The following is a 27,631-nucleotide window of genomic DNA, read 5'->3' as shown; positions in this document are numbered from 1 at the left end:
AAGGATTTTTTTGCATAGAATGCTAAGCTAACCTAAGGTTTGTGGATCAATTAATAAAATTGAATTAAATACAGAAACAAACTCATGACCTAGGGTTCCATGAATTAATATTTAATAATTTATTAAACAAATTGAAATCTGAAATCGGACGAATTGCAGCAAAATATGAACCTGCTGAAATCGCTCTCCAATTCGGATAATATAATCTGTAAGGTGATATGCAAAGGCGGTGGTTGAGGCGTCGCCGGAAACGGTGGAATCTTAAGCTCGCCGGCTGGATAATCGCCGGAGAGGTTAACTGCGGTGGTGACTGGTGGTCTTATAATCTTTTTTATATAATTCTAGTATGAGTAAATTGCAAGATTAGTCCCTGTGCTTTGTTTGTAAATGAGTAAGCATATATTCTGCATAAGATTGACAGATTTTTTAAACGGTAATGAATGGTTAACCTCAAATATGTTACAAATTAATGTAGTCGGGCGATGGGGGTAGGGACTAGTGATTAATCAGTATTTAGTCAAGATTTTTACAACCATACAACTACGCATATCAAATTTGTTTTTTTATTAAAGTTAGATTATTTTACGCATTTGCTCTAATGAACTTTGTTTTAGAGGTGGGCAAACAAACCGGTTAACCGGACCGACCCGAAAATCGAACCGAAACCGAACTGGTTTGAAACCGGTTTGCAGTTTTCTCCACCAAAACCGGTTTCAAACCGGTTAACCGAACCGAAACCGATCATAACATGGTAAGGGTTTCAACCCGAACCAAAACCGATCATAAACCGGTTTTGACTTTTGTTGACCAAACTGAACCGGTTTTGAGTTTTAAACCGGTTTGTGCACCTCTACTTTGTTTTTAGTGTCAAATAGTCACCTTTGTGATTTTATAAACATAGGTTTTCAATATTCAAATATTTATTTAAAAAAAATCTGTAATTCCAAACACCCATCTTTTAGTGATATCTTTACAAAAAAGAATTTGGTAAATATGTTACTTAACTTACTTTAATCTAGTGGTAATAAATATTATTTTGTTTATAAAAAGATGATTATAAAAAAGACATTTCTAGCGAAAAGGTTGATTGTTTTAACTAGTAAAAGTGAAGACATTGGACTGAGAGCATGTCACATAAACACAAAGATAGTGATTTGAAAGATCGTTAATTAGTTCATTTAAAATCATTATCCGTTTGATAGTTATTGTATTATCTCGCTAGATAAGTAGAGATATCGTTTATAACATCTACAAGGTTTCAATCCGCGTATGTATGATATTCCTAGTGAGCGCATCGGCTATCACATTAGCACGTAGAGGATTTCACAATCATAATAATCAGCCAACTTTAACCATTAATGTCGCCTCATGCTTAGATAGTTGATGGTATTTGTGAGTGGTGTATATGGCAAAATTAAAATCTTCAAACTTTTAAAATATTTTTGAGTGATCTTAAGTTCTAACAATTCTCATAAACTAAATGCATAATAATGCAACTTTAACCAAAACCATTTTGACCTTCAACACCTTCCATTTACTTAATTAGTTTGTAAAAGATGAAACCAAAGGATGCAAAAATACACACGTCACAAAATCCAAGGATACCAACAAAACAAAAATGCAAAACAATGGAAACTAAAAGAATACCATCAGACAAACATCATTCTGTCAAAGGTACACTGTCCCAAACCTCTCTTGTTTCTGCTAACTCCGGGCAATACCGTTGCGACAAAATCTCCACTTGGTCAATAAACGGCTTACTCCCGTGATGACCAATGTGCTTAACCATTTGATCCCATCGTTTTCTACAAATATCACCGGACCTATGCTCAAGAACACAGTCCCAATCTACATCTTCAATGCAAGCAGCATCCAAATCATAAAGAGCTTTAATTAGCCTATAATCATCAGCATTAGACCATTTACCTTCTTGAACAAGTGAAGATGTCAACTGTTTGTACCACTTCACACAACAATTGTCATCGGTTCGGGTTGAAAGTTTCTCACTAATCTCACCCCAAGATATATTATCTCTCAACATCCCATGCTTTGACTTTTTCTCTTGTGAAACCGCTTTCGTTTGTAAATCTAAGTCGACCAGATCGTATAAAGTTTGGTACTCGTCTTGACTCCATTTTCCTTCCTTTTTGTTTCGAAGTTTTATTCTTCGCCATTTATCCTTCACATGCACTCGGTTTTTACCAAGTCCTTCCGCCACCATTTTCCAGCTCTTACCATGTTTTTCATAAGATTCAATTAAAAACTCGGTTTCTTCCTTGGTCCACTTGCGTCTTTCGCCTCGTTCGAATAGAGAGTGGGCCCGGTAGTAGATGGTGAGATATGGGCGATATGGTATGCAAGTCCCGATAGTTTTCCAACAGCTTCTTAACTCAGGGTAAGCTCTACAGTTCAAAACCATGCTTAAACCTTCTTCTCCTAAATTACGTGATTTTATAAAACTTAAAACAGCATCTTTTACTATTGCGTCTTCTTCTGGAGTGAACCTTTTGCCTTGCACTAATTTGTCTTCTTCGGTTTTCAGCTTCTTGTTTTCAGTGTCGGATGATGGGAAAAATTCTACGTGGCTCGAAAAGCTGACTTTTTTGGCTTTGACTTTTGAATTTGGCTCGTTTTCAGCGGCCTCATGCTTTCGTTTCCTCTTGGTCGTCTTTGCTAAATTATCATCATTCTCTTTGACCTTCTCGGTTTCGTCTTTATCTTCATTTAAGACTGATTTTAACTTATTATCCTTTGAAGAATCACCAGCAGCATTTATGCAACTGCCTTCAAAAGTTTCTGCTTGACTCGGTAAGCTGACTTTCTTCGATTTGACTTTTAATTTAAATTCAATTTCATTGACCTTTGCTAAACTAAAATCATCTCCCTGACCCTTGTCAACGTCATCTTCATTTAAGACTGATTTTAACTTATTATCCTTTGCCAATTCACCATCTTCGTTTAGGCGATTGTCTACAGAAGTTTCTACAAGACTCGAAAACTTGACTTGCTCAGATTTGCCTTTTAATTTAGATTCGTTTTCCGTTATCTTGCGCTTCCTCTTTTTCTTAATCTTTGATAAGTTACCATCATTTGTGTTACCCTTCTCAACTCCATCTGAATTTAAAAATGATTTTAACTTATTATCTTTTGAAGAATCACCAGCAGCGTTTATGCAACTGCCTTCAAAAGTTTCTGCTTCACTCGGTAAGCTGACTTTCTTCGATTCGATTTTTAATTTAGATTCAGTTTCATTGACCTTTGTTAAACTACCATCATCTCCCTGACCCTTCTCAACACCATCTCCATTTAAGACTGATTTTAACTTATTATCTGTTGCCAATTCACCAGCTTCGTTTAGGCGACTGCCTACAAAAGTTTCTGCATTACTCGAAAACTTGACTTCCTGAGATTTGACTTTTAACTTAGCTTCGTTTTCCGTGATCTTGTGTTTCCTCTTTTTCTTAATCTTTTTTGCTAAATTACCATCATTTGTGTTACCCTTCTCAGCTTCATCTGATATTAAGACAGACTTTAACTTATCATCCTGTGAAAAACCACCAGCTGCGTTTAGGGAACTGTCTCCATTGTCAATATCTTGAAAATTACTGGTCTTATTTTTCTTGCTCTTCTTGGAATTCTTTCTCGTCTCCAAAGGCACGGAGTCACCTTCCGTCTCTATCTGGCTCGTTTTTCATGTATTAAAGGGGCTATGACACCTGTTTGCCTGCAAAAACAGTAGGAACAGCGGATTAAAGTCCACTAAAAAATTATACATTATAACTTCATCAAAACTCAGCATCCTGATTACATCCGTATACTCAATATTCAATAATCAACATAATTAAACTAGCATAGAGCAGATAACAATCTTATAAGACGGTCAAGGCACAAAGGGCGCGTGGCACAGGACCATAAAAGAAGTTAATATAATATATATATAAACTGATACTACTACCATATATAAGGCCACCCGTAGTGGGCGGCGAATCCAGGCGATGAGGGGCAAGCACCCCCCCCCCTCCCCCCCCGGGCGATTTTAGGGGCGATAAGGGGGGTAATTGTCACCGGGAGTTGTGTGTGTGTGTATATTATTATATTACTATGTGTGTGATATATATATATATATGTATATATATATATATTGGACTACAATACCATTACACCCCAAAAACAAAAACCTACCCTTTGCTGAGTGGGCGCCACATGGCGCAAAACGCCCCATTTTGTAGCCCATTCACTACACATAGCCTAAGTGAAAACCTTATATAATCAACAATTATAACACCCAAATAATATTAAAATATTTAACAAAACTTAAATCATTACATTATCGAATATCTCATATAACTAGCTGCATACTGCATTAAATCCGCACCGAATTACAAGCCCAAGCAACATATAAAAGATCCTAAAAAAGTAATATAAAACAGTTCCGGAAAAGCCCAACGTGGAAAAGAAAAACAAGCAACAGCCTTGGCTCCGCAGACAATATCACCGAGCGCGTTTTAAAACATAGCTGTTGCAAGTAAACAACTGTGAAAACCAATAGATGTAAACTTCTAATTTATCATAATCATAATATTACTAATTTATTTACTATTCAGCCAGTGTTGTTAATGTTTAACTTTTGCTGTTTGGATTTTAATTTCAGTTTAAATCTTACAGACAAGAAGTTCAATTTGCATTGCAGAATTAAGTAATCATGTGCAACATTGTATAACCACTCATTTGTTAAAAACTTAAAACACAAAAACCAAATTATGGTTAAATTAAGCTAAAGTATAACATCTGCTTGTAGTTTTGATGCATAATAAGAATTGAAACTTGCTTAATCTATCGGATTTGCAACGGAATTGTAATAATAGCCAGAAGAATTGCTCATAATATTCACAAAATATTAGCATATAAGTTAGAAATTGAACCTGAATTGGAATACGATGTCGCCGAAACCCTATAAAATAAAATGAGAGGATATTTGACAGGATTTTTATTATGAAAAATGAGATGGCAAAACTTGTAATTTAGCCTAAAATGAGGAGGTTTAATCGAATTATTAAGTTCATTTTTTTTACGGTTGAATAACTCAATGATAAGAGGGTGGGTATTCATACGTTTTTTATTGTAGACAGGGTTTAGGGTTTTGTGATTGTAGACAGGGCTCACCATCTCTAGTTTTGTGAAAAACTCCACCATCCGAAGGTCTGTTTTGAACCTTTGTAAAACCTGGTTGGGATCAGATTACTTTCCTTGTGGCCGTCAGGAAAAGTCTTTGTTTCCTCTGGAATGTAATGTTAGTTGAGCTAAAGCTCATTGACAATTATTATAACTCGTTAAAGGGCTCTTTAAACATACGAAATGGTAGATTGAAAAAATATGTGTTAAAAAGAGTTGGTTAAAAGTGTAAGGTCCCGTTTGGGGCATGGAATTCAAAAAAATTGAAATTGAAAAATATTTCATATAAAATTGTGTTTGGTTGGTCAATAAAGGATTTTAAATTAGAAAACATTCACTCAATTAGAGTTAAGACCTTGCGATCTTCGATCCAAGTATTTAATTCCTTTCCAATGCCAGTTGAACTAAAACATTATTACAAATCGTTAAAGGGCTCCTTAAACATACAAAATGACGGAAGTTGTAATGATTTGAGCTAAATAAATAAATAAAAGCTCAATGTATGATGCATGTGATCCATGAATCATAAATGATGGGCCGAAGACAGTGGGCTAAGGTTGTTTGCTATTGGTTCTTTGGAAAATTTATAAATCAGCTTTCACTAAATAAAACTATGATTTATGATTTATGATGATTATTATTGTTAATAAATTGAATTAATTTATCACGAATGTCAAACAATCATTATAGCGTACACTTATATTAAACAAAATTGCTATAAATAAATTCATTAAAAATATCGGTATATAAATTATCATACATGACATTAAAATACGTTTAACTTTTTACCTTTTATCAGATCATCGTTTTGGGTATATAACAATTACTTCGTTTATTTAAATAGAATGTTTATTTAAAGATTAATTTGTTTCAATAGGGTGAAAATTCTTTAACACAACTGTTCAACACGAAAATAACTAGGTTTTGAGTTGGTCAGTCTAACCAATTTAATAAACAAGTCGTACTCAAGTTAATGTGTTTAATTCATTGAATAAACAAGTCTAATTCGGGTTGTACACTTGTACTAAAACTAAACATACTGACCAATCAACTGTTTAAAACTAGATAAAATTATTAATACAATTTCTTGATAAACAGGTTATGCAAGTCGTATTCAGGTTACAACAATTAAGGGATCGTACTTCGGTTGATTGGTACCTCACATTAAAACACTTTAATGTTAATGTCAACTATTGCAGATGTCTTGAATCAAGTATAATGTTGCTACGAAGTAACGATCTATTTAATAAAATCATTCAACAAATGGGCTAGATAGACAAAGTTACAGGTTTGTTCAATACAAATTGCAAGCAGGATGCATTAAACATTAATTAGCATCTTCTAATTATATTGGTGACATTTTCGCCTATCTCTGTTTTTGTCTCCTCCGAAACGGGCCCATCGCCGATGTACATATCAAAGAAAGCCCCTGGATTAATACAAGCATTAGTCAAATTCAATATCCATCTGACATTGACAAAATGAGTGGGTCAGCTGGGTAGGGTAACGGGTCAAACCCATTTGGGTCAAGTTGGGGCGACCCGGAATGTTTTTTGTCTAAATTTAAAAAAAAACTTACTGCACAAATCCCTGCTATGAACTGCACCAATCCGATTGCCTTCAACTGCATAAAAATAAAGAAAAGGGTTAACCAAAAAAACTTGATTTTAATCATATTTTTTTTCTATTCATGTATGATCTAAAATAGAGTTCAAAGATTTTGAACAAAAAAGTGCTTCGGGTCAAACTCAACTCAACCCATACAAAAAATAAACCATTTTGTAACAAACCGACTTTTGACTGGTTACAAAACACGCCCGACCAGTCGATGTTGGCACCTCTAATTAACATAGATGAATAAATGTAAAGCATTGATTACAGTGAGACTCACTTTCAGTAACAAGATGTCCATCAGATGTCCTCTGAAATTTTATCGTTGTTCCCTGAAGATTGCCAGCATTAATTATAGGAATATGTAAAACGAACACACAAACATATATAACGAATTATTACCGCTCGTATTTGAATATCATCTGAGAAAAGGGAACCAAAACTTTTTACGCAGTCATAATCAGTGTCCGGATTCATCTGTAACTCGCACACACATACAGACAAAAATATTAAAAATATAAAAAAAAACAGATGGATATAACATATTAACTTTCATATCATCAAACTGAAAAATTCAACACTATTTCACCTTAATTAATCGCGTACGAAGTGATTTCTCAAAAGCACTGCAAGACATAAAGTCACAAATCAAAAAAATCCATATGGTGAAACATTACATATATGTATTCTCATAATTAAATAAACTTTTTTTTCATTTTATGTATGTGATAGAAAGTGGACTCACTCTCTAACCGTACTGATTTTAATCCCATTACAGCTGACCACAAGCCTAACCGTCATGCTTATATCCTCCCTGCAGCACCACATCAAACACTGAATTTTTATTTTTATTTAAAAAACAACCAAAAAAGTCATACGACTTTATGAAAACACTATCATGGCATACCTTAAAAGATCTTTATAAAAGTTATGATGCTTTGTCACTTCATTCTCCGGTAGAGAAGCATACTTTGAACCCAACTTGTTACAAACATCATAAGGATGAACATCTAAACAATACAAATCAATATCATGAATTAAACATTTAAACTTCAGCTTAACTTTTAAATTTACTTACAAAAACCAAAAGCATAGAGCTTTAATGACTTTATTTTAATAATCTTCATCGTTTTCGATCCAGTTCCAACAAGAACCTCTGTATTTAAACTTGAGTTACTCGCTCCAAAAATATTATCCAATATAGTCGGGAACTCAATGCCGGTTCTTGGCTCGACTGTATTAATATTCCCTTCAAAATCACCGCATCTTCGTTGCTGAATCTCACACGGACCGTAATTCACGGATCTCCCAGCGATTTCATTCACATTTTCAATTGCAAGTGGCGGAACCAAATTACCAGCTAATGATATTGCAGGAATAAATTGAAGATCTTTAGCCTTTCCCAATAACTGGTTTATCGCAAATCGCGAGAACTTGTTAAACAGTTCGGGAATCTCAAGTGCTTTTCTTCTATAATTGATGAAAAATCTTGGAAGACCATGATTATGATTATTATTATTACTAGCAACATTATTAATATGAACCGAAAAATCGCGTCTTTTCGGGATCATGTTTGACTTTGGCCCGTTAGCGCGCCAAAAGAGAACAGTATCAGTAAACTTTGAAATGAAAGTAAAGGTTTCTTGAAGTGCAAGGCTTCCGGCGTTGTGATGGTGTCTAGAATGATAATGTGATGTGTCTATTAATGAACTTATATGGTATAGATATTGAGATGCTACTGGAAAGAACTTAGGCTGCCCGTTGTCGAGATCCATAACAATTGAATTAAAGTTTTCGCCTTTAATTCAAGAACTCAGAAATTTTATATTTTCTAATGATGAAACACCTACAAGTTAACAGTATACCTGCAATTAAATCAATCAGATTGTAAATATTTGTGTAACATGTAGATGAAATATTATTGCCCTGTAAACGAACACGAACACGAACAGGGGCATGTTCAGTCGTCGTTCATTTTAACTATAACATAACATGAACATATAATCAAACAAATTTTTGTGGTTCATGTTCGTTCATTAAGAAAACAGGCATGTTTGTGTTCTTTCCTTTTAAACATAAATGAACAGTTCACGAACGTAAAAAAACGTAAACGAACAGAATAGACCAAACATAACCAAGTATACACACACACACAAATATACATATAATTAAAATGAGCCCCTATATGTTTATATTTATATAAATATAACTACTTACGTATTTATTAAAATTTAAACATGAAACATAAACGGATGTTCGTGAACATAAACGAACAAACAAAACATGTGTTCATGTTCGTTCATTCAATTAAATGAATAAAAACTTTTTGTTAATTAAACAAACATAAATGAACTCCCCACCAAACAGTTACCAAAAGTTCGGTTAATTTACAGACCTACAGACCTAGATGAGCATTAAATTGAGTAATTGACAATAATTCAACAATAACTAAATTAAGTTTTTAAGCTAATCATTAGTTTCCAATGAAAATTCAACAATAATATAAACTCTGTAATAAAAATCATCATATCAAATGTGTATCTGAATGATATCATAATATGAAATCACAAAGCAAATTAAGCACAAAAATAACGAACCTGAAATTACAATGCAACAAAGTGAGATGATGGATCAGGGTTTCGAGTCCAAGAAGGACGTCCGGCTAGGGTTTTATTAATATTAATATTAATAATATCAAGTATCAATGAATATAAGAAATTGGAATTTAATTCGATGAAAAAGTAACAAAATTTTGTGAGATTTTGGTTAAAAAAAATATAAAAGAAAGAAATTGGGTAAACCCTAATCAGTTGATCTCGTTTTTTTAATTTTTTTCCAGAAATAAATTGGGGTTTAATTCTGGAATGGAATGGAATTGAAGGAAGAAAGGAAGATTCTGATCCCGTGCAAAGGCAGGCACTTTCTTTCTTTCTTTCTTTCTTTCTTTCTTAACAAACTATAAACTATAAATATTATTATTATTATTATTTATTATATTTATGAAACCTACCTTCAAGGGTGGTATTGGTTTCAGAAGCTACCCTTTATACAACACAGAGTTACAATAAGATCCTCTCTGGTTCAGGGTGGGCGGGCACACGAGCATAGAGGTGCACAAAACGGTGTGTTTTAGTTGAAATCGGTTCAGTTTGGTCAACAAAAGTTAAAATTGGTTTTTGATCGGTTTCAGTTCGGGTTGAAAACCCGTTTCTTGACCAGGTTACAATCGGCTTCTGTTCGGAATTTTGACGGGTTTTTGCCTGGTTTCGGTTCAGTTAACCAATTTTGATGGAGAAAATTACAAACCGGTTATGAATCTACGGTTTCAATTGATTCCAAACCGGTTTTTACATAATCAGTTTCAAGCCGGTTCGACTTTCAAGTCAGTTTGATTAACCGGTTTATTTGCCCTCATGCGACTTGGTCTAGCACACTGGCTCTTCCCAAGTATTGTGAGCGGGTAGTGGAACTCGTGGTGGGTTCAAAGGGATGCAATTGTTCAACTGTATTACTCTTTTCTATTCAACCTCATATTTTTATAAATTTAAATGAATTATTATATTTTATAATTGATAAGTATGTTTTTATTTATTTATTACTTATTTAACTTCAATTATAATAATGAGAGCCTGATGAGTCGTTTCGTCCCCCCTTGATTAAGAACACAAAAGTTTAATATGAAATCCTCATTAAGTAATCGGTCATATAAATGTGAAAAGAATATAGATATTTTCATTTATTGTTTTAAATGCTATACATAATAGAATTATTTAAAGAATAAAATAAAAATAAAGCAAGCATATTTATAAGATGGTAAGTTAGAGTGGATTCATACTAGACTTTGCAGTATGCTAATTAATTTGTGTGTTATCTTTATGAATTGTGGGTATGTATTAAAACGTTATTAATATAGTCTCACTGTTATTAAAATAAATAAATCATTCTACTATATTCGATGTCTTTGTATAGGGTAATAATAAACTACCAACACCATATTGTTTTTCATGTATTAGCTTTGATCTAATTGTTGGTGTCCTTTCAGTTAGGTGTTTCATCATCACACGATATCGTATTTCAGAATTCTTGAATTAAATGCAAAACTTTAATTCGATCCTTAAGGATCCTGACAACGGATAACCTAAATTATTTATAGTAGCATGTCAATGTTTATACCACGCTAGTTCATAAATAGACACACCACTTTACCTCTATAGACACCAACACAACCCTGAAAACATTGCTCTTCTTAAATCTTTACTTGCATTTCAAAGTATATTGATACAGTACATGTATTGAGATGCTAACGAGTCAAAGTCAAACATAACCCTAAAAATACACAATTTATTTGTCCATATGTTTCTAATAATAATTGTATAGACAGCATATATACGAACAAATACTGCTATATGAAGAGATATACTACACCTAATAAAATTTGATACAAGTATCACAAGGTTAGAGGATTGTACTAAAGTTATGGGATCACTTTTGAATTTGATATTAATTATAGGACCTTAAATAAACAAAATGTAAATTTATAAAGGTGGTGAAGGAACCAAGGAACGTGTATACCGACACGTTTGTGTGGGACCACACATTTTTGCTGATTTCTTGTGTTTATGTTTTCTATATAGATGTCTACCAAATTGTTGTTAATGAATTATGAAGATATAGCTTTGGGTATAATCGTTAGTAATGTTCTTTTTCTTTATATAGGAAACCAAAACCAAAACCAAATCGTGTGTGTTCAATATTTGATATCCAGTTTGAATCGAATTTGATAATTATGACATTCAGCTTGACTTGACTTCGAATACGGATTCATAATTAGAGTTATGAAAGTTCCGATTGATCCTTATTCGAATTCAATTTCGAATTTGAATATGTGAATTAAGAACCAAACTGATTTGATTATTCGAATTCAAATTATATAATGGTTTATTTTTTTAACAGAAATTACATGCTTTTTTTATTAAAATATATTTATATAATGGTTTTCTTATGTTTTTCATACTCAATTGAATTCGAATTGGTGAAATTGGAATTGAATTCAAATCAATTTCAAACTAATTGAATTTGGATCAATTCGAATTCGTTTCAGACATGTCAAATGTGAGATCGGTTCAACGAATACCCATATTGAACTATTACTAATGATTTAGCTCTTAAACTCGGTTATGAATGTGTAGGCAATTTGTATGAAAAGGTATATGAAAGTAACCTTTTTATAAATAAAAAAACTATTCATATGTAAATTTCAAAATTATATATCGTATTTTAGTAAATCTAGTTATACATTTATGATTTTAAAAGAAGTTAGCTGACAAATCTCGTATAGAGATGGTCAAAGGCTGCCGCGCTAATTCAATCCCATTCTTTTCTCTAAAGATTTTGTCACGTTTTCAATTTTTTAAAAGTTTGGTCACGTTTTTTCTTTCTTTTTTTTATTCAAGAAGTTATTATGCAAGAATTATTCTAGACACATTATGTAATGTTGCTGCAAAACTTATACACTTAGACCAATTACATTGGACGCTGGTCTGTTGTATATATTTGTAATGACATATATGATACTAGTATTAACCTCCCGTATTATGGGAGTTGTTTTATATTACTTGTTTCTAATATTTATTTATATTTTGAACTTTTATTTTCTTTATTGTATGAAAGTTAGTAATATACTTATGGTTTGATAATTGTTTCACAAATAAATGAGATGTTATAACCCGGTTTAAAAGCTATATGGATTTGATGAGACCCAAGACCCGTTTATTTTTTTACTATAAAATTGGTTTTTTAATTAAATAATATTTTTTTAAATAAATCGTATATTAATTGTTAGTATATTCCTATGTTATAGGATTTTTATATCAAATATTTGGTGAGATTGGTTTTTAATTTAATGAATAGTTATAACTCGTTTAAGAAACATATGAGTTTGATAAGACTCATACCCGTGAATTCGGGTCAAATGCATGAGAAAACCTCCATTTATCTTTTTATCCCCCGTATTACGAGAATTGTTTTATATTGTTTGTTCTAATATTTATTTATTTTTTGAATTTATATTTTTTTATTGTATGAAAGTTAATAATATACTTATGGTTTGATGATAAGTTGCTTTACAAATAAATGAGATGTTATAACCCGGTTTAAAAGTTATATGATTTCGATGAGACCCAAGACCCGTTTATTTATTTTACTGGTTTTTTTAATTATAAATAATATTTATAAAAGTTAATAATATACTATAATATTGGTTTTTTAATTATAAATAATATTTAAAACCTTTTTTTTACTATAAAATTATCGTTTTTAAAATAAATAAGATATTAATTTTTAGTATATCCTATTTATAGGATTTTTACATCAATAATTTGGTAAGAATAATTTTTTATTTAATGAGATGTTATAACTCGTTTAAGGAATATACGGGTTTGGTAAGACCCATACCCATGAATTCGGGTCAAATGCATGGGAAACCTCCATTTAACAATCAAGCAAATCTGGTGACTCCAAAAAAAGGGGGAGCGACTACATCGCGACACGTAGGATTTTTATGTTTTCGTTTATATATATTATAGATTTTTAGTTTACGTATTAGTATATATGATTTTTTTCAATTTACTAAAATTAAATATATGAAATTGTATATTTCATTTTAAAATTCAATAGGTTCTCATGACCATGATCTCTATAACGTGGGTCCGTCTCTAGAGTGAAAATAAGTACATATAGTAGAGGGCATATAATATAGGGGTTATTACTTATTAAATGCAAACATGGTTGTTAAATGATAGATATCAGTATGGGTGATTATAGCCGGTTGAGACACGTTTATTGTTAATTGTTTATTAAAGTTTACCAGGTTCCTTTAATTTGACTAATGACGGGAGGATTGGACTTTGTGATATTTTGTTATGATAATAATAAATTACGAAGTCGTCCTGTAATGTTCGCAGTGTATATTATTACATAATATTCTATGGGCAAACTCCCATCCCGGCATGTGGTGCGAGTCCAGTATTATGATTCGGCATGTGTCTGTATATAACATGTCCGATGATAGTGATTCGTATATGAACTCCGATAATCAATAATATATTTTCTTGAAAAAAAGAATATTCTCTATAGTTGTTCCAAGATCATAAACCGAAAAGGTTACAAAAATATCGTTTTGGCATTATAAAGATAGTCAAGAGTCATGAATCATGAATGTTTATTATAATATTGACTAGATACATAGTGGGAATGAACCATGTATTCATTTCGGTCATGTTTGGTTCAAGGGAGAGTGGACCATGTTAATAGTTTTTGATCTATTTTGGTATAATCGATTTTACCAATATTGTTTTCGATGGTTGCCGTCAAATTCTCAAAAAACAACATTTTCATAAAAGTAGAGTTGCACATGTTGATGATATAACAACGATGATGTGTATTAAAGTAATTTTAGTAGCATATAAATCAGAATGATATGTAAACTGAAAATATTGCTTTTTATTTAAAATATTAAATTATACAACTATTTAGGTACTTCTATGATTAAGTTTTCAATTCTAATGTCATTCCCTTGTAAAAATGATATATGGGTGTATAATGCTTTAGAAAAGACGGAATTGCTGACGTGATAAGGAGATAAAATACATTTGAGTAAAAGTGTAAAACGATTAAGTTGGATGAAGTAAATCAAACATAGTCCAATTACGCTTTGAAAAGTTTAATCCACTAGCCAGACGTGGCTGACGCCCCCTCCCTTTCATTCGATGAGGGACTCATCTCTAGAACGTCTCTTTCTCCCTATCCTATACTCTCTTTCGAGTATACATTAACACTGAGATGTATTTGTACATACTCACTAGAGACGAGACTCCTTCTCACAAACTAATTTAATGTTGCATCCTAGATCCAAGCATGCATGGGAAAGCTAGAATCGGTCCAACCTAACAAACAAGATCCATATGTGAAGGTTCATTATACTTTTTACTAGCAAACTTATTTTCCACCTTGTTCTTATAGTGTATCACAAAATTATTGTATATTTATTAAAATATAAGTATTGTTGAATGCTTTTCGCATATCAATTAAAACCTTTTCAACAAAACTAAAAATAAACATTTAATAACTTATAAAAGCCAACAATCTCTTGGTCTAGTGACACTTAGTGTTTATCCCACTAAAGTGGTGTGGCCGTGCGGGTGAGTAACGCAAAGTATATTCGTCGTTAAAAAAACTAATAAAAGCGTAAAATCAACATTTTATTCTATTGATTGAAATGTATAATTTTACCCTATAAACATTTTTACGAGTGGTTTTCACGTGTTTAGCTAAGATATTAAAGCGTAGACGTTTAATTTGAAGTCACATCTCAATTATATTAAAGTTCTATGATTCTAATTTATTGAATATCGAATGAAAACAGGAAAATTCAATAATTAAATTTATGTTGCGTTTCCTTTTGGATTGTTAACAACGTTGCTTGCAAACATCAGTCTTCCGACAAAATTGGACGGTCCCATGTTGCAACTAGAGTTGTTGATGTTGGCCTAAGTTGTCAAAAAACTAGTGCTGTCAATTCCTGACACGACCCGAAACCCGACACGAAAAAATATAGGTTTTGGGTCGACTGACACGACCCGTTTTCTTAAATAGGTCAACCCGAACCCGACCCGTAAAAAATATGGGTCAACCCGAACCCGACCCATCAAAAAGTGGGTTGACCTGTTAACCCGTTTAAAACTTTTATAAAAGTTAATATTTTGATATTAGAGAAGAAATGTTAAATTTTAAGGTTAAGTAATATGATGTATAATTTTTCATACATTATTAACTTTTAAAAGTTAAACTAATTACTTATTAAATATTTTTATCCACTCTTACTTTCCAGTATTTATATTCTATTGGTCATAACCGTCTATTCTATTATTATTTCTATTAGTTTATTCTTATGTTAAGCAAAATATGTGAACCTAAATTTGTTAAATGAAAATGAGAGATAAATACACAAAAATATTTAGATCTATCACAAAGTTATTAAAATGTTTTATATGAATAAGAGTAATTGATTGTATAGGTTATTAATAAGCCACTAGATATTAATCATATTCGTAAATGAACGTAAACGGGTTGACCCGAAACACAACCCGAACACGACACGAATTTAAATGGGTCGACACGACACGACACAAATAAATATATGGGTTGGGTTAGGGTTGAAGAATCTCAACACGCCAACCCGGAACCTATTAACCCGATAACCCGTCAACCCGACACAATTGACACCCCTACAAAAAACCATGTCATTTTGTATTTGTTTGATAAGTATATAATTTGACCGGATGATTATCGACGAGTCATCTTTGTTGGGCTAATAATTAGGGGTGTAAATAAGCTCAATTTGGTTCGAGATTGTTTAAGCTAAAACTCAGCTCGTAAGTATTTTTTTTAATGTGAACTCCGTGTGGGTTTAACGCAATTGAATAACGGAAACCCCATGTTTATACATTATTGATCAATTAAAATTACGGCCATAACAAGGATAATTACAAAAGAACCTGTTAAATCATACCTCCCAATTACGATAAAGATAATTACACTAAACTATAAGTAATATATTTGATTAAATATATACAATATATTCCATATAATATTTTATCACTAATAAACAGATACTCAACCTGTTTATTATTTGTTTAATTATTTAATTATATTTTTAGTTTTTTATTGTATTTATTTAGATATACAATTTTATTTATAAAATAATGCATACTATTTAACCATTTTGTTTGTAATTTTATATATGATAACTATTAATCTATATAGGGTTTGAATCAAATACAAATGAAATTAACGTGCTAAACCTAATATTCAAGTAGAGTAATTATGTAATTACATCATAGAGTAATTATGTAAATACTATATGATGTAATTACATAAATACTCTACTTGTATATATAATTACTTTACTTGATTTTCATGTTTAGCATGTTAATTTCATTTGTATGTTAATCTTCCCTTATAAATATGTATCTACTATATCAAATAAAAATTATATAGATAACAAGCTCATGAGCCTAGTCAAATTCGATATTTGAGGCTCAGGCTTGAGCTCGTTTATTGAATGGGTCAATATAAGCTCGATCTTTTTTAAGCATGGCTCACTTCAAGCTTCCAACGATTTGACCTCAAGTATCTTATAAACTTTTCAACTCATTTTTACCCCTACAAATACTCAATCATTCCAACTCCGCAACTTCTTCCCTAAACTACCAACAAATTCATTCCTATTTTAATTTTCTTATGCCACGTTAACTCGATGTTTTAAAAACCGAACCTGTGTTCTAACACTTAATCATCTAGAAAGCCGGAAAGCCATCAAAGGTAAGAGGTAAACATCAGTGGCTTTCCATCAGTTTGAACTTAGCTTTGCTCAGTTTTCATTGGGTTTTTTTTATAGCTCACTTAAACCGACCGGTTTGTTTCCAATCCATTAGCTTTTAACTGAGCCAAGATCACCGTTCCCTTCCCGCTTCAACTTGCCAAACCGCTTTTCAAAACATGGCGGTACATTTACACAACTTAACTTTTCTTAATCACTTAGATAATAAAATAGTCTTAAGTAGAGGTGCACAAAATACCCGGTTCCTACCCGTACCCGACCCGTGGGTAGGACCAAATATAGGATTTCTCCCCGGAACCGGAACAAGAAATACCCGGTCAAAACTCGACCCTACCCTACCCGAAACCTGAAAAAAACTTGGTGGAACCGGTCAAATATCCGACTATACCCGAACCAGTTCCTACCCGGGTCCGGTGTTGACTTTTGTTGACCAAACCCGGAACCGGTTCCTACCCGGTTCCCGGTTCCTGAAAATACCCGGTTTATGCACCTCTAGTCTTAAGTGTGATTTCGTTAAGAGGAGACCCGAAAGAAATTTATAAAGTTAAAAGAGAGGTATAATCATAAATCCAACTTCTTCTTTCAACAAGAAAGCTACATACAAGGTGAAAACATATGTAAAAAACAGTCGCAGGTAACAGACGAAAAAACGGGTGATAAGAAATAAAATCATATTTTAAACCAATGAAATACCATACTGATTGATTTTGTAGATCTCACTGTCAAAAAAAAATTAAATTTTGATGAAGCTTTTACTGAAATATTGACATTGTAGCATGTGAAATTCGGGTCATTTGTCACAATAATCCAGCTTCAAAGAGGTTTCTTCGTCTTAGGGTTTCATCTACTAATTTGAATGTTTTCTTCACAAGTTTCTGGTCAAGAGCTGTCGTTCGGTAGAACTTGAATACACGGTCCTGGTGATCACATGTCACGTTTTGATAGTATAACTCTTCGAATTTCTTTTTCACAAACCTGAAAACATAATCAATTTATCAAAATTTGAATAATGTTAGGGGTGTAAACGAGCCAAGCCGCTCGTGAGCTACTCGAGATTGGCTAGCTAAAACTCATCGATTTCAGCTGATCTTAAACATGGTCGAGCCTAAAGATGAGTTTATTTTATAAACGAGCCCTAGCCCGAGCTTCACTCATTGGGCTCGAGCTGGCTTGCGATAAATGAGTTTATTATTTATATAACCTTTATTATATATATAGTTATATAACTACTATTACTATATATAAAAATTTAAAAAAAAACATAAATAATATATATTAGGTTATATAGAAAAATTATAACTATAAATAAATAAAAAAAGGGATTAAAAATGTATGCAAATGAATAAATAAATAATAAAGGAGTAGAAATAAAGCTCGAAACAAACCGAGCTCAAACTCTCGTAAGTCAAACTGAGCTCGAGCTCGGCTCACTTACACCCATAGCAACAAATTACGCGTTTAGATTACGAATGAGATAAACGCTTACTCGTATGCATGCTCCACTTCTTGCTTTCCTGTTGAAACGGGTTGATAATCTTTGAACCACTCACACACATTTAGCGGTACCTAAGAAATCAATTCCAAAATTTTTAACTAAAGATGCAAGATAAATAAAGTAATTAGATATAAACTTCAAACCACCACTTACTTTTGAAACTTTCTTCTCAAAAATGTCAAACTTGTTTAGAAACAGCATGAAGGATGTTTTCTGCAGGCATGCCAAAAAGACAAGTCATGAATATTATTGACAAAAAAATATTACATAAAACTATAAATAACACCGCTTTTAACCTCAAAACATTTTTGTTTTAGGACCCATTCAAAGAGTTCTTTTGTCTCCATCATCCGGTTCTTATTTTCATCTTCATATAAGGTTTGATCATATCTGAATAAAACAGTTAAAATAAATCAAGTCACCTTACTGTTTAAAATTGGTATATACTAATAAAATGCATATGATATAAATTATAAAACTATAATTAATCTTACTCGCTAATAGCAGCACAAAATATGACAGCTGTAACACCGTCAAATAAATGAATCCATTTTCTTCGCTCGTTTCTCTGGCCTCCAACATCATAAAGTTTATATACTTCACCACTTTTTTTGTTTTCGCCAACAGGGCTGCATATGTAGAGAAATATATTGCAAAATTGGGAATATGCGAAATTATGTAAACAAATGGAAGCTAATCATTAAAAGTTGATAAAATTTATATATTATAACATTTAGAAACAATACCTGAACTGGATTTCTACTACACCTGTTGTACGAACACGGGCATGGAGAACATCCTCCTGATCATGAAAAGAATATCAGCAATACGAGATACAACAAAAAGAATATTTATTTACCTAAATTGATTTAAACGGAAAATTAACACAGGAAGAGATAAGCAAGTGAACAGTTCGTGAACCATTTGGCGGTAAGTTCGATTATGAACACATCTTGTTCGTTCATTTATGTTTGTGAACGTTTGTTCATCTGAATTCGTTTACTTTCATTTATGTTTGTTAGTTTACGTTTCTTTTAATTGTTCGTTTACATTCGGTTAATATATTCATTGTTCAATTTTTTGGCCCTTTACAACTCAGTATATTCATGTTCGCATGCCATGTTTGGAGCCAAGGGTCTCCCTGGAAGCAACCCCGCTATCCCCTGCGATAAAGGTATGGTCTGCCTACATGGCTACATCCCACCTTTCTGAGACCCTAACAACAGCTTTGCTACATGTGGGGTTTTACTAGGTATGGTTGTTGTTAGTTGTTACAACTCAGTATAGTTTAAATAACTTTCCAGGCTTAACTAGTATTAGCATAGTTATGTTCGTTCATCTATGTCCAGTTATGCTCATTCGTTTACATTCGTGAACCGTTCGTTTATACTGTTAATGAACGAACATAAACGAACCTGAAAATGTTCATTTTCTTAACAAGCGAACACGAACAAGAAGACCTTGTCCGTTTAACCGTCCGTGTACGATTGCTTGTTCGAGTAAAGTTAAATGAATAAACACGAACATACTTCATTCATGTTTGTTCATTCATTTCATTTATAACCCTAGGCAGAGAGGATTGTCGTCATTAAAAGAAGTGACTGTATAACGGATGAGTTACAACATGGAGTCTTCACAGTTTATACTTTATACTGGAAAAAAAAAGCTGCAGTAATCATAAATTGTTGTCCGAAGATTTAAAATAAATATAGTAATAATAGTGATTTCTTTTAGCCTAAGCAGATAGAAATTCAGTATTTAGAAAATTAAATAAGAAATGGACAAAAAAGCGTTAAATACCTTCGTAGGAATATAATTTGACTCTGACAATCTGTGCAAGTTTTCCATGAAATAATCAGCACAATCTGGAACTTGAAGCTCATTCCCACGTGCATACGTTTCCTGCATGCAACACACAATATAACTATAAAAAAACTAGAAGTGAAATTTTAGCCTGCAAATCAATGAAAAGTAAAAAATAAAATTACAAGATATTAGTCTGCACATGTGATAGAGCTACCTGTATAGCTGGATCACTCCAGATTTTTAAGATGTCCTGAACAAGCTCTTCAGTAAGACGGGGATAATCCAACCGACCTCCAATTTCTGATAATTTCTCTCCAATTTCCTGGTAAAAAATATATTAAGGTCACGATACATTAGCAACTTCCATATGGACAAATGATAGAATACAGGTTAATAAAGTCAATGAATACTACCTTGTTGTCAACCGATAATTCATACTTTGATGAATCTGCTTCACTTAAAGCCAACTCCTTTGCCCCATCATGTAATATCTATTCAAACATGATATAAGTTTATAATCAATAAAATCACTTCGGGTATCTGGTGTTCTCAAAACTCAACATCAAATAACACAGCAAGTTTTCAAATCACTTTTTTTATAGTTTACATCAATACGATTTTCCAGATGGCGTGAAATCAAAATAAATATTTTAATCTAAACACACCCTTTCAAGTATTGCATACTTTTATTGTCTGGTAGACATTTGCATGAATGACTGAGGTATAACTCTGAAGCTCTCTCTCGTCAAAACCAGTTTGAAATAGTTTTATCTGCACAATAATCACGTGTTCCCTCTTTATAGGTAAAAAATCATAATATACTGATAACATTAAGAAATAGATTTGCATAGTAATGCTACCTGTTTGAAAATGGTTGACTTTCCTGACTCTCCAGCACCTAAAAGTTAATTATTCCAGTTACGTATTCATGAGATATTTAAACGAAAAAATTGAATATGTTACTCAAGAATGTGTTATATTACATACCAAGTAATAAAAGTTTCTGAATATGTTTCTCAGCCTTTGTTTCTTGCTCGATCCGCCTCTCTATTTCTGCTGCCTGAAAACCATTTGCATTCGTATCAAATTGAAGGATACGTGAACAAAAGGGCAAAATGGGAATATAATTAAATGCTGTGAGGATTACATGATCATTTTCTTCTGAGGTAGCTTGATTACCACGCTTGTGTCTACTGCACAGCAAGCCCATGTTGTGAACTACAATATCTAGCATGGAAGTTTATAGCTTATACTAACCAAGTTTTAACTTCCAAGATGCATTTTTATCAAGACAATCTTGTGGAATATTATTTCTTTAGAATACAGATCTCACCTGAAAAGGCTGAAATTCAATAAATTTCCCAATACAAGGGTTTAACTGAAACTCAATATCGGTGAAATTTTGTAACAATTGTTTTCTTATTATGCAAATAAATAGAGAGAAGTTTGGTAGTTGTAAATAATGAGAACAACAAGCTTCTTCAATATATGCTCAAATATGTACTGTTGACATGATAAGTCCCTGTGTATTGGACATTCAAAATGAAATTAAAATATCTTCAAACCAATGGATATAAAACTAGTTACCTAGCAGATAAACATCCAAAATGCTAGGTGCAAATTGCGATTAACTAACCTAAAGTGCAATACAGGCTCAATTTCCGGCCCGTCGGGCCGACTCGGCTCATATTATCGCTGTCTCGAGCCCGAGTTGGTGCTGACCGGGCCCAAACTCGTTCATTGAACAACCCTAATTAACATAAGCATTCAAATTCAAGTAACATTTTGCAGACCAAGTCAAAGATGAACTTATGTAATGTAACTGGTTATTCAAGTTTCCATATAAGCAAAAATTTTCAATGGGCTCATTTTCAACATTCCTAATTAAGAAAATAAAAAGGTATATCCGCTTATCAAATCATGAAATCCTCAATTATATCACAACATGAAAGAAAATTAAAATAAATCAAACACTTAAATTGCAATAACAAAGTAACTAATTAAACAAATTAGCTAAAACAAGCACATTCAGTCAATCACGCACAGTCACACACTAACTAATCAAAAATTACAAACCCTAACTAACCAGCTAACCGCATCCAATAACTATTCGTATGAACAACAATGTCATTGCACAGCCAACAAATTTCACAGAACTACATTCAAATGCACAAATTACACAAACTTACACTTTACAACTCATCGCGGCGCGATAATTAAAAAGCTGAATCGAACATTTGCGAACCTATATATCACACGCGGACTAAAGATTAACGTGTTTACAATAATCAATAAGCAATGTATAGATTTTATTTAGCAAGTAAACACTTAGATTGCAATAACGAAGTAACTAATTAAACAAATAACGACGGTTACAAAACCCTAACTAACCACATCCATAAGTTACAAACAATAACAAAACAATGCCATTGCAGAACGAACAAATTTCACATAAGCACATTCAAAGTTAAACACACAAACTACACAAACTAGCGTTACAATTATACTATACAACTCATCGAATTTAAGCGGCGCGATAATTAAAAGCTGAATCGAACATTTGCAAACCTATATAACGCACGCGGACTAAAGTTTAGCGTGTTTACGATAATCGATAAGCACTGTATAGATTTCATTTAGCAAGTAAACACTTAGATTGCAATAACGAAATAACTACTTAAACAAATAAACTAGCACAAGCAGAATCAGTCAATCACGCACCAACGACGGTTACAAAATCCTAACTAACCGCATCCATAAGTTACAAACAACAACTACAACAACAATGCCATTGCACAACAAACAAATTTCACATAAGCACATTCAAACGCACAAATCACACAAACTAGCGCTACAATTATACTATACACCTCATCGAATTTAAGCGGCGCAATTATTAAAAGCTGAATCGAACATCTGCAAACCTATATAACACACGCGGACTAAATTTTAACATGTTTACGATAACCGATAAGCAGTGTATAGATTTCATTTAGCAAGTAAACACTCACAAATAACCTAAAATAAGCAGAATCAGTCAATTGCACACTAACGACGGTTACAAACATAAACACATTCAAACACGCAAATTACACAAACTAGCGCTACAATTATACCATACACCTCATCGAATTTAAGCGGCGCGATAATTAAAAGCTGAATCAAACATTCGCAAACCTATATAACACACGCGGACTCAAGTTTAACGTGTTTACAATAACCGATAAGCAGTGCATAGATTTCATTTAGCAAGTAAACACTTACAAATAACCTACCACAAGCACAATCAGTCAACTACACACTAACGACGGTTACAAAACCCTAACTAACCGCATCCATAAGTTACAAACAACAACTACAACAACAATGCCATTGCAGAACGAACAAATTTCACATAAACACATTTAAACGCACAAATTACACTAACAAACGCTATAATTACACTTCAAAACTCATCGAATTGAAGCGGCGTGGTACTTAAAAGCTGAATCGAACAATTGCGGATGAATATAAAACATATATAGACGTAGTAAAGTTGAATCAATTTGTATAAATTTGTATAGAGAATGAATATAATAAGCAAATGTATGTATTGTAATGAACTAATTACCGATAGGAGAGAGTGTAGGATCTGTTGATGAAAGAGTTTGAGAGTGATCTGTTTGGTGCTGAAAGAAAGAAAGGAAGACCTAAAGTGAAGCCAGAGTTGATGGAACCATGGTTAGGTTAAGTTATAAGTTAATGTGTGTGTCTGTGTGTTCACTTCACAAAAGTCCAAAAGACTTTTTTTTTAACGACTAATTAATTAACGTCAGGTACTTTATACGCGGCCTCCATTAGCTAAAGGTAGTCTGAGCCGGCCACTAGTCCGGACGGACGGAGCCCCTAGCGGTTCACCTGTTGAGGGATTCACCGGATAAAACCCATCAGGACTCGAACCCTGGCAAGTCAGGGTTATCCTTCATATCTCCCATATAAGTTGGTGGTAATGAGGTTTGATACCCCTACCTCTCACTTATAAAGTAAGTGCTTTATCATTGAGCCACAACCAAACTTAACCAAAAGTTAGACTAAGCTTTGACTATTATTTTAACTTTTCTTTATGTCCTAATATGATGCTAATATTAATAGGAAAAAAATTTAATATGACTCTTTATGTCCTAATAACTGCTAATATTAATAGGAAAAAAATTAATATGATTATTTTTTGAAATGACCAACTAATTTAATATGACTCAATCTTGAAAAGAGAAACCAAAAATAGCTCTATTTTCTTTTCAAGATTTCATAAATTCTTTTCTAAATTCATCGGTGTAGATAAGTTTTGAATAAATTCTGTATTTTTTGATAAATTTGTTTGAGCCAATCAAAACCATTCACTTGTTTCAAATAAGTCTGTATTGAAAGACAATTTTTTTAACAAAACTTGGTTATTCTTCCTTTTTTTTTATTTAATTTTTATACTTAGTCTTACTCATATTTAGTTTTTCTTTTATACTTTTGAAATATAGTAAGATTATAAAAACATTCGAATATCGTTGAGACGAACATGTTTATATATACGTGTCGATAAAAAATTTATTCAAAATCGAGTTAGGTCAAATTTATGTTGAAGCGTTAAATAAAAACTTGAGCCAACTCAATTTTGAATAAAATTTATGTTGGCAGGTATATAAAGTAAGTACATCTCAACGGTATATTCGAAATTTTATAAAACTTTATATTTCAAGTTATAAAAGAAAAACAAAATACAAATAAAACTAATGATTACAATATAATATTAAAATAAAACTTTTGAAAAGTCTTGTTGGAGTTTGAATTTGGCTCAAAAGTTGTTGTTTAAGACTGATTTCGTTCAAAACTTGTCTTCGTCAACTTTTATTGGAATTTGAATTTGGTTCAAAAGTTGTTGTCCAAGGAAGATCTCGTTTAAATCTTGTCGACGAAGACGGATTTGAAACAAGTTAGTTTTGATTGGTTCAAACAAAACTCGTCGGAGAAGACGAATTTGGTTCAAAACTTGTCTCCGCTGATAGGTTTTGGAGAGACTCTGAAAATGTAAAAAAAAAAAAGATAGGGCTATTTTGAGAACATTTATTCACAAATGGACTATTGTGACTATTTTGAAGAGTTTTCCTATAATAGTCATAATAATATTAGGTGTATTTGTGTTTTTGACCTTATATCAAAAACTAATGTGTTACACATGAGATGAGATCTTTTTTGAAGTCTTGGAGAAGAATGAGACGCTTGTATTAAGGATTAATAAGAAGTTTTGATAAGACGAGATGTGATTGCGCAAAATAATAATAATAATAATAATAATAATAATAATAATTGACAAGTATTGTGTGTTGAATTCATTTGTAAATTCTATTCCGCAATTTAATTATTTTAGTTGTTTTTTATAATATAGTGTAATTGTTTTTTAGCATAATTACCAAAATGCCATCACGCAGTTTTGCTTTTCAATTCGTATCGTTTGCATGGGCTTGTGGTTTGCACGCTAAAAACTACTTACCTTAGCAAAGCGATCCCAAAACGTTATTTGTTTAATAATGACAACATAAAATTAAGTTTATACTTATCAACATAACTGTAAAGTAAAATACGACATTAGGTTTTTGTTTTTTGAACAACCAATTTTATTAAAACTAAAGACTAGCAAAACACTAGCCATCCAAACACCAAAACACCCGCAATCAACACACCTGAGAAATACAACATTAGGTACCCCAGTACCCCTTGTGAAACTATTATATTACCCATATAAAAACCAAATTATAATACGGACAAAATCTATAAGTATTCAGTTTAAACACAATTTCTTTTGTTCCACTGTGTAGGGTACGGTTGTGTTTTGAAAATGTATGTAAGCAAATGATTCAACAAGACAAATTACAAGTCAAACAAAAGTAAACAAATACAAGTTAAAAATAATATATTTTCCGCACATATTCAGTTTAAGAATATAAAATACAAAATGAGTTTTCATTTTTATTTTTTAACGATGAATATATACCACTAAAATCCAACTAATGTCAAATTTGTGGGGGCTTAAACCCGTATCAGCTGAGTAAGAATAAATACTTCAAATTTATGTCTTTTGTTTAAAGTTGATTTTGGAAATGCTTTTGACGCTATCATTAGAAGTTTATCGTTAAGATTACAAAGCAAATGAATTTTGGCGGTTAACAGAGCATTGGGTTTCAAGGGGGCGTGTCTCTGTGCGTGTGAGTTCTCCAGCTAAATAATTTCAAATTAAAAAAATAGTAAGATAAGAAGATGTGCTTCTCCATTTAGAGATCGGCTACAGAGGCTCGTATTTACACAAGTTTGGTTCTCCTCAATAATGGTTCTTTACCATCACATGTTAGGTTTGTGGACGATATTAGCGCTATAGGTGAAGTTGTTATTGTATTTTGTGTAACCCCACTCGTATCCTTAGGTGCTCTGTATCAGGTCTTTAGGTAAACCTTCACAATAACATTCAGACACATAACAACTAACAAGCATCTGAGATGTTTATCGATAAAGAGGTGATAAGGATTTTTTTTTTTTTTTATTAAAAACAAGAGGTGATAAAGAGATTATTATTGATCAGTTTTATAAAATTAGAAAATTAATTCCTTACTAAAAATAAGCTTTTTGGGCCGTGATTATATGTAATATAAAAATTGAAGTAAAATGGAATAATTGAAGTAAAAAATGAAACGACGCCTGAGAGATTCGAACTCTCGCGGGGAAACCCCATGTACTTAGCAGGCACACGCCTTAACCACTCGGCCAAAGCGTCGTTGTTGTTTTACATAATAAATTATTTTTTTTATTGTGTTTCATTCTATACAATAACAGTACCGAGTCAGCTTCATTATATCATCTAGCATACACATAATCATACAGATAAAGTCTTATTTTTCTCAACTTTTTTGTGTTCTATATTTGGTGGAAATGAATAATGTTAGCGTCTATGATGATTGTGGTCAGCATTCATAACTTAAGGATGTTGGATCGGTTTAGTTTCATGTTGATTTTTGACCAATTGACATATTGCCTGATAACTGGACCAAATAAGATTTCAGATTCTTTGGGTTTGGTTGGTTTCGGCCTTTCGAGCTCAATAAAGTAACCTAAATAAGTCAATGGGC

At 32.3% G+C, this 27,631-nt stretch overlaps 3 protein-coding genes and 1 non-coding gene across 4 annotated transcripts; all 4 read right to left on the bottom strand.

Annotated features, from left to right (window-relative positions):
* Positions 1 to 1,608: 1,608 nt before the first annotated feature.
* Positions 1,609 to 3,691, bottom strand: LOC143551834 (uncharacterized; the record flags this gene model as incomplete). Its single annotated transcript, XM_077042179.1, has 1 exon — positions 1,609 to 3,691. A coding segment is annotated over one exon (2,031 nt), but the record flags the coding sequence as incomplete, so codon positions are not given.
* Positions 3,692 to 6,309: 2,618 nt separating this feature from the next.
* On the bottom strand, positions 6,310 to 9,683 carry LOC143551842 (fatty-acid-binding protein 2-like). The gene is made up of 9 exons (XM_077042185.1): positions 9,381 to 9,683; positions 7,862 to 8,648; positions 7,691 to 7,793; positions 7,529 to 7,597; positions 7,373 to 7,409; positions 7,186 to 7,260; positions 7,064 to 7,115; positions 6,752 to 6,796; positions 6,310 to 6,601 (listed from the first exon to the last, which is right to left on the bottom strand). The coding sequence occupies exons 2-9, from the start codon at positions 8,556 to 8,558 to the stop codon at positions 6,504 to 6,506; spliced, it is 1,176 nt and encodes a 391-aa protein (XP_076898300.1). The 5' UTR covers positions 8,559 to 8,648; positions 9,381 to 9,683; the 3' UTR covers positions 6,310 to 6,503.
* An 8,079-nt stretch (positions 9,684 to 17,762) lies between these two features.
* Positions 17,763 to 21,977, bottom strand: LOC143551841 (guanine nucleotide-binding protein alpha-1 subunit-like). Its single transcript, XM_077042184.1, has 13 exons — positions 21,631 to 21,977; positions 21,471 to 21,543; positions 21,344 to 21,381; positions 21,168 to 21,254; positions 20,897 to 20,974; positions 20,698 to 20,805; positions 20,478 to 20,579; positions 19,424 to 19,479; positions 19,172 to 19,306; positions 18,974 to 19,067; positions 18,831 to 18,890; positions 18,669 to 18,748; positions 17,763 to 18,157 (listed from the first exon to the last, which is right to left on the bottom strand). Exons 1-13 carry the CDS (start codon positions 21,715 to 21,717, stop codon positions 17,980 to 17,982), a joined length of 1,176 nt encoding a protein of 391 aa, XP_076898299.1. The 5' UTR covers positions 21,718 to 21,977; the 3' UTR covers positions 17,763 to 17,979.
* Positions 21,978 to 27,197: 5,220 nt separating this feature from the next.
* Positions 27,198 to 27,279, bottom strand: TRNAS-GCU (transfer RNA serine (anticodon GCU)). The gene has a single exon. It is a non-coding gene; the product is annotated as a tRNA-Ser (tRNA).
* Positions 27,280 to 27,631: the final 352 nt, after the last annotated feature.

This window comes from Bidens hawaiensis, unplaced genomic scaffold (assembly GCF_021521415.1).
Source record: "Bidens hawaiensis isolate Kalapana, Puna unplaced genomic scaffold, B.hawaiensis_p1.1 tig00016672_1, whole genome shotgun sequence".
Lineage (NCBI taxonomy): Eukaryota > Viridiplantae > Streptophyta > Magnoliopsida > Asterales > Asteraceae > Bidens > Bidens hawaiensis.
Note: the sequence above shows the minus strand (reverse complement) of the source record. Positions and strands in the feature narration are given on the sequence as shown.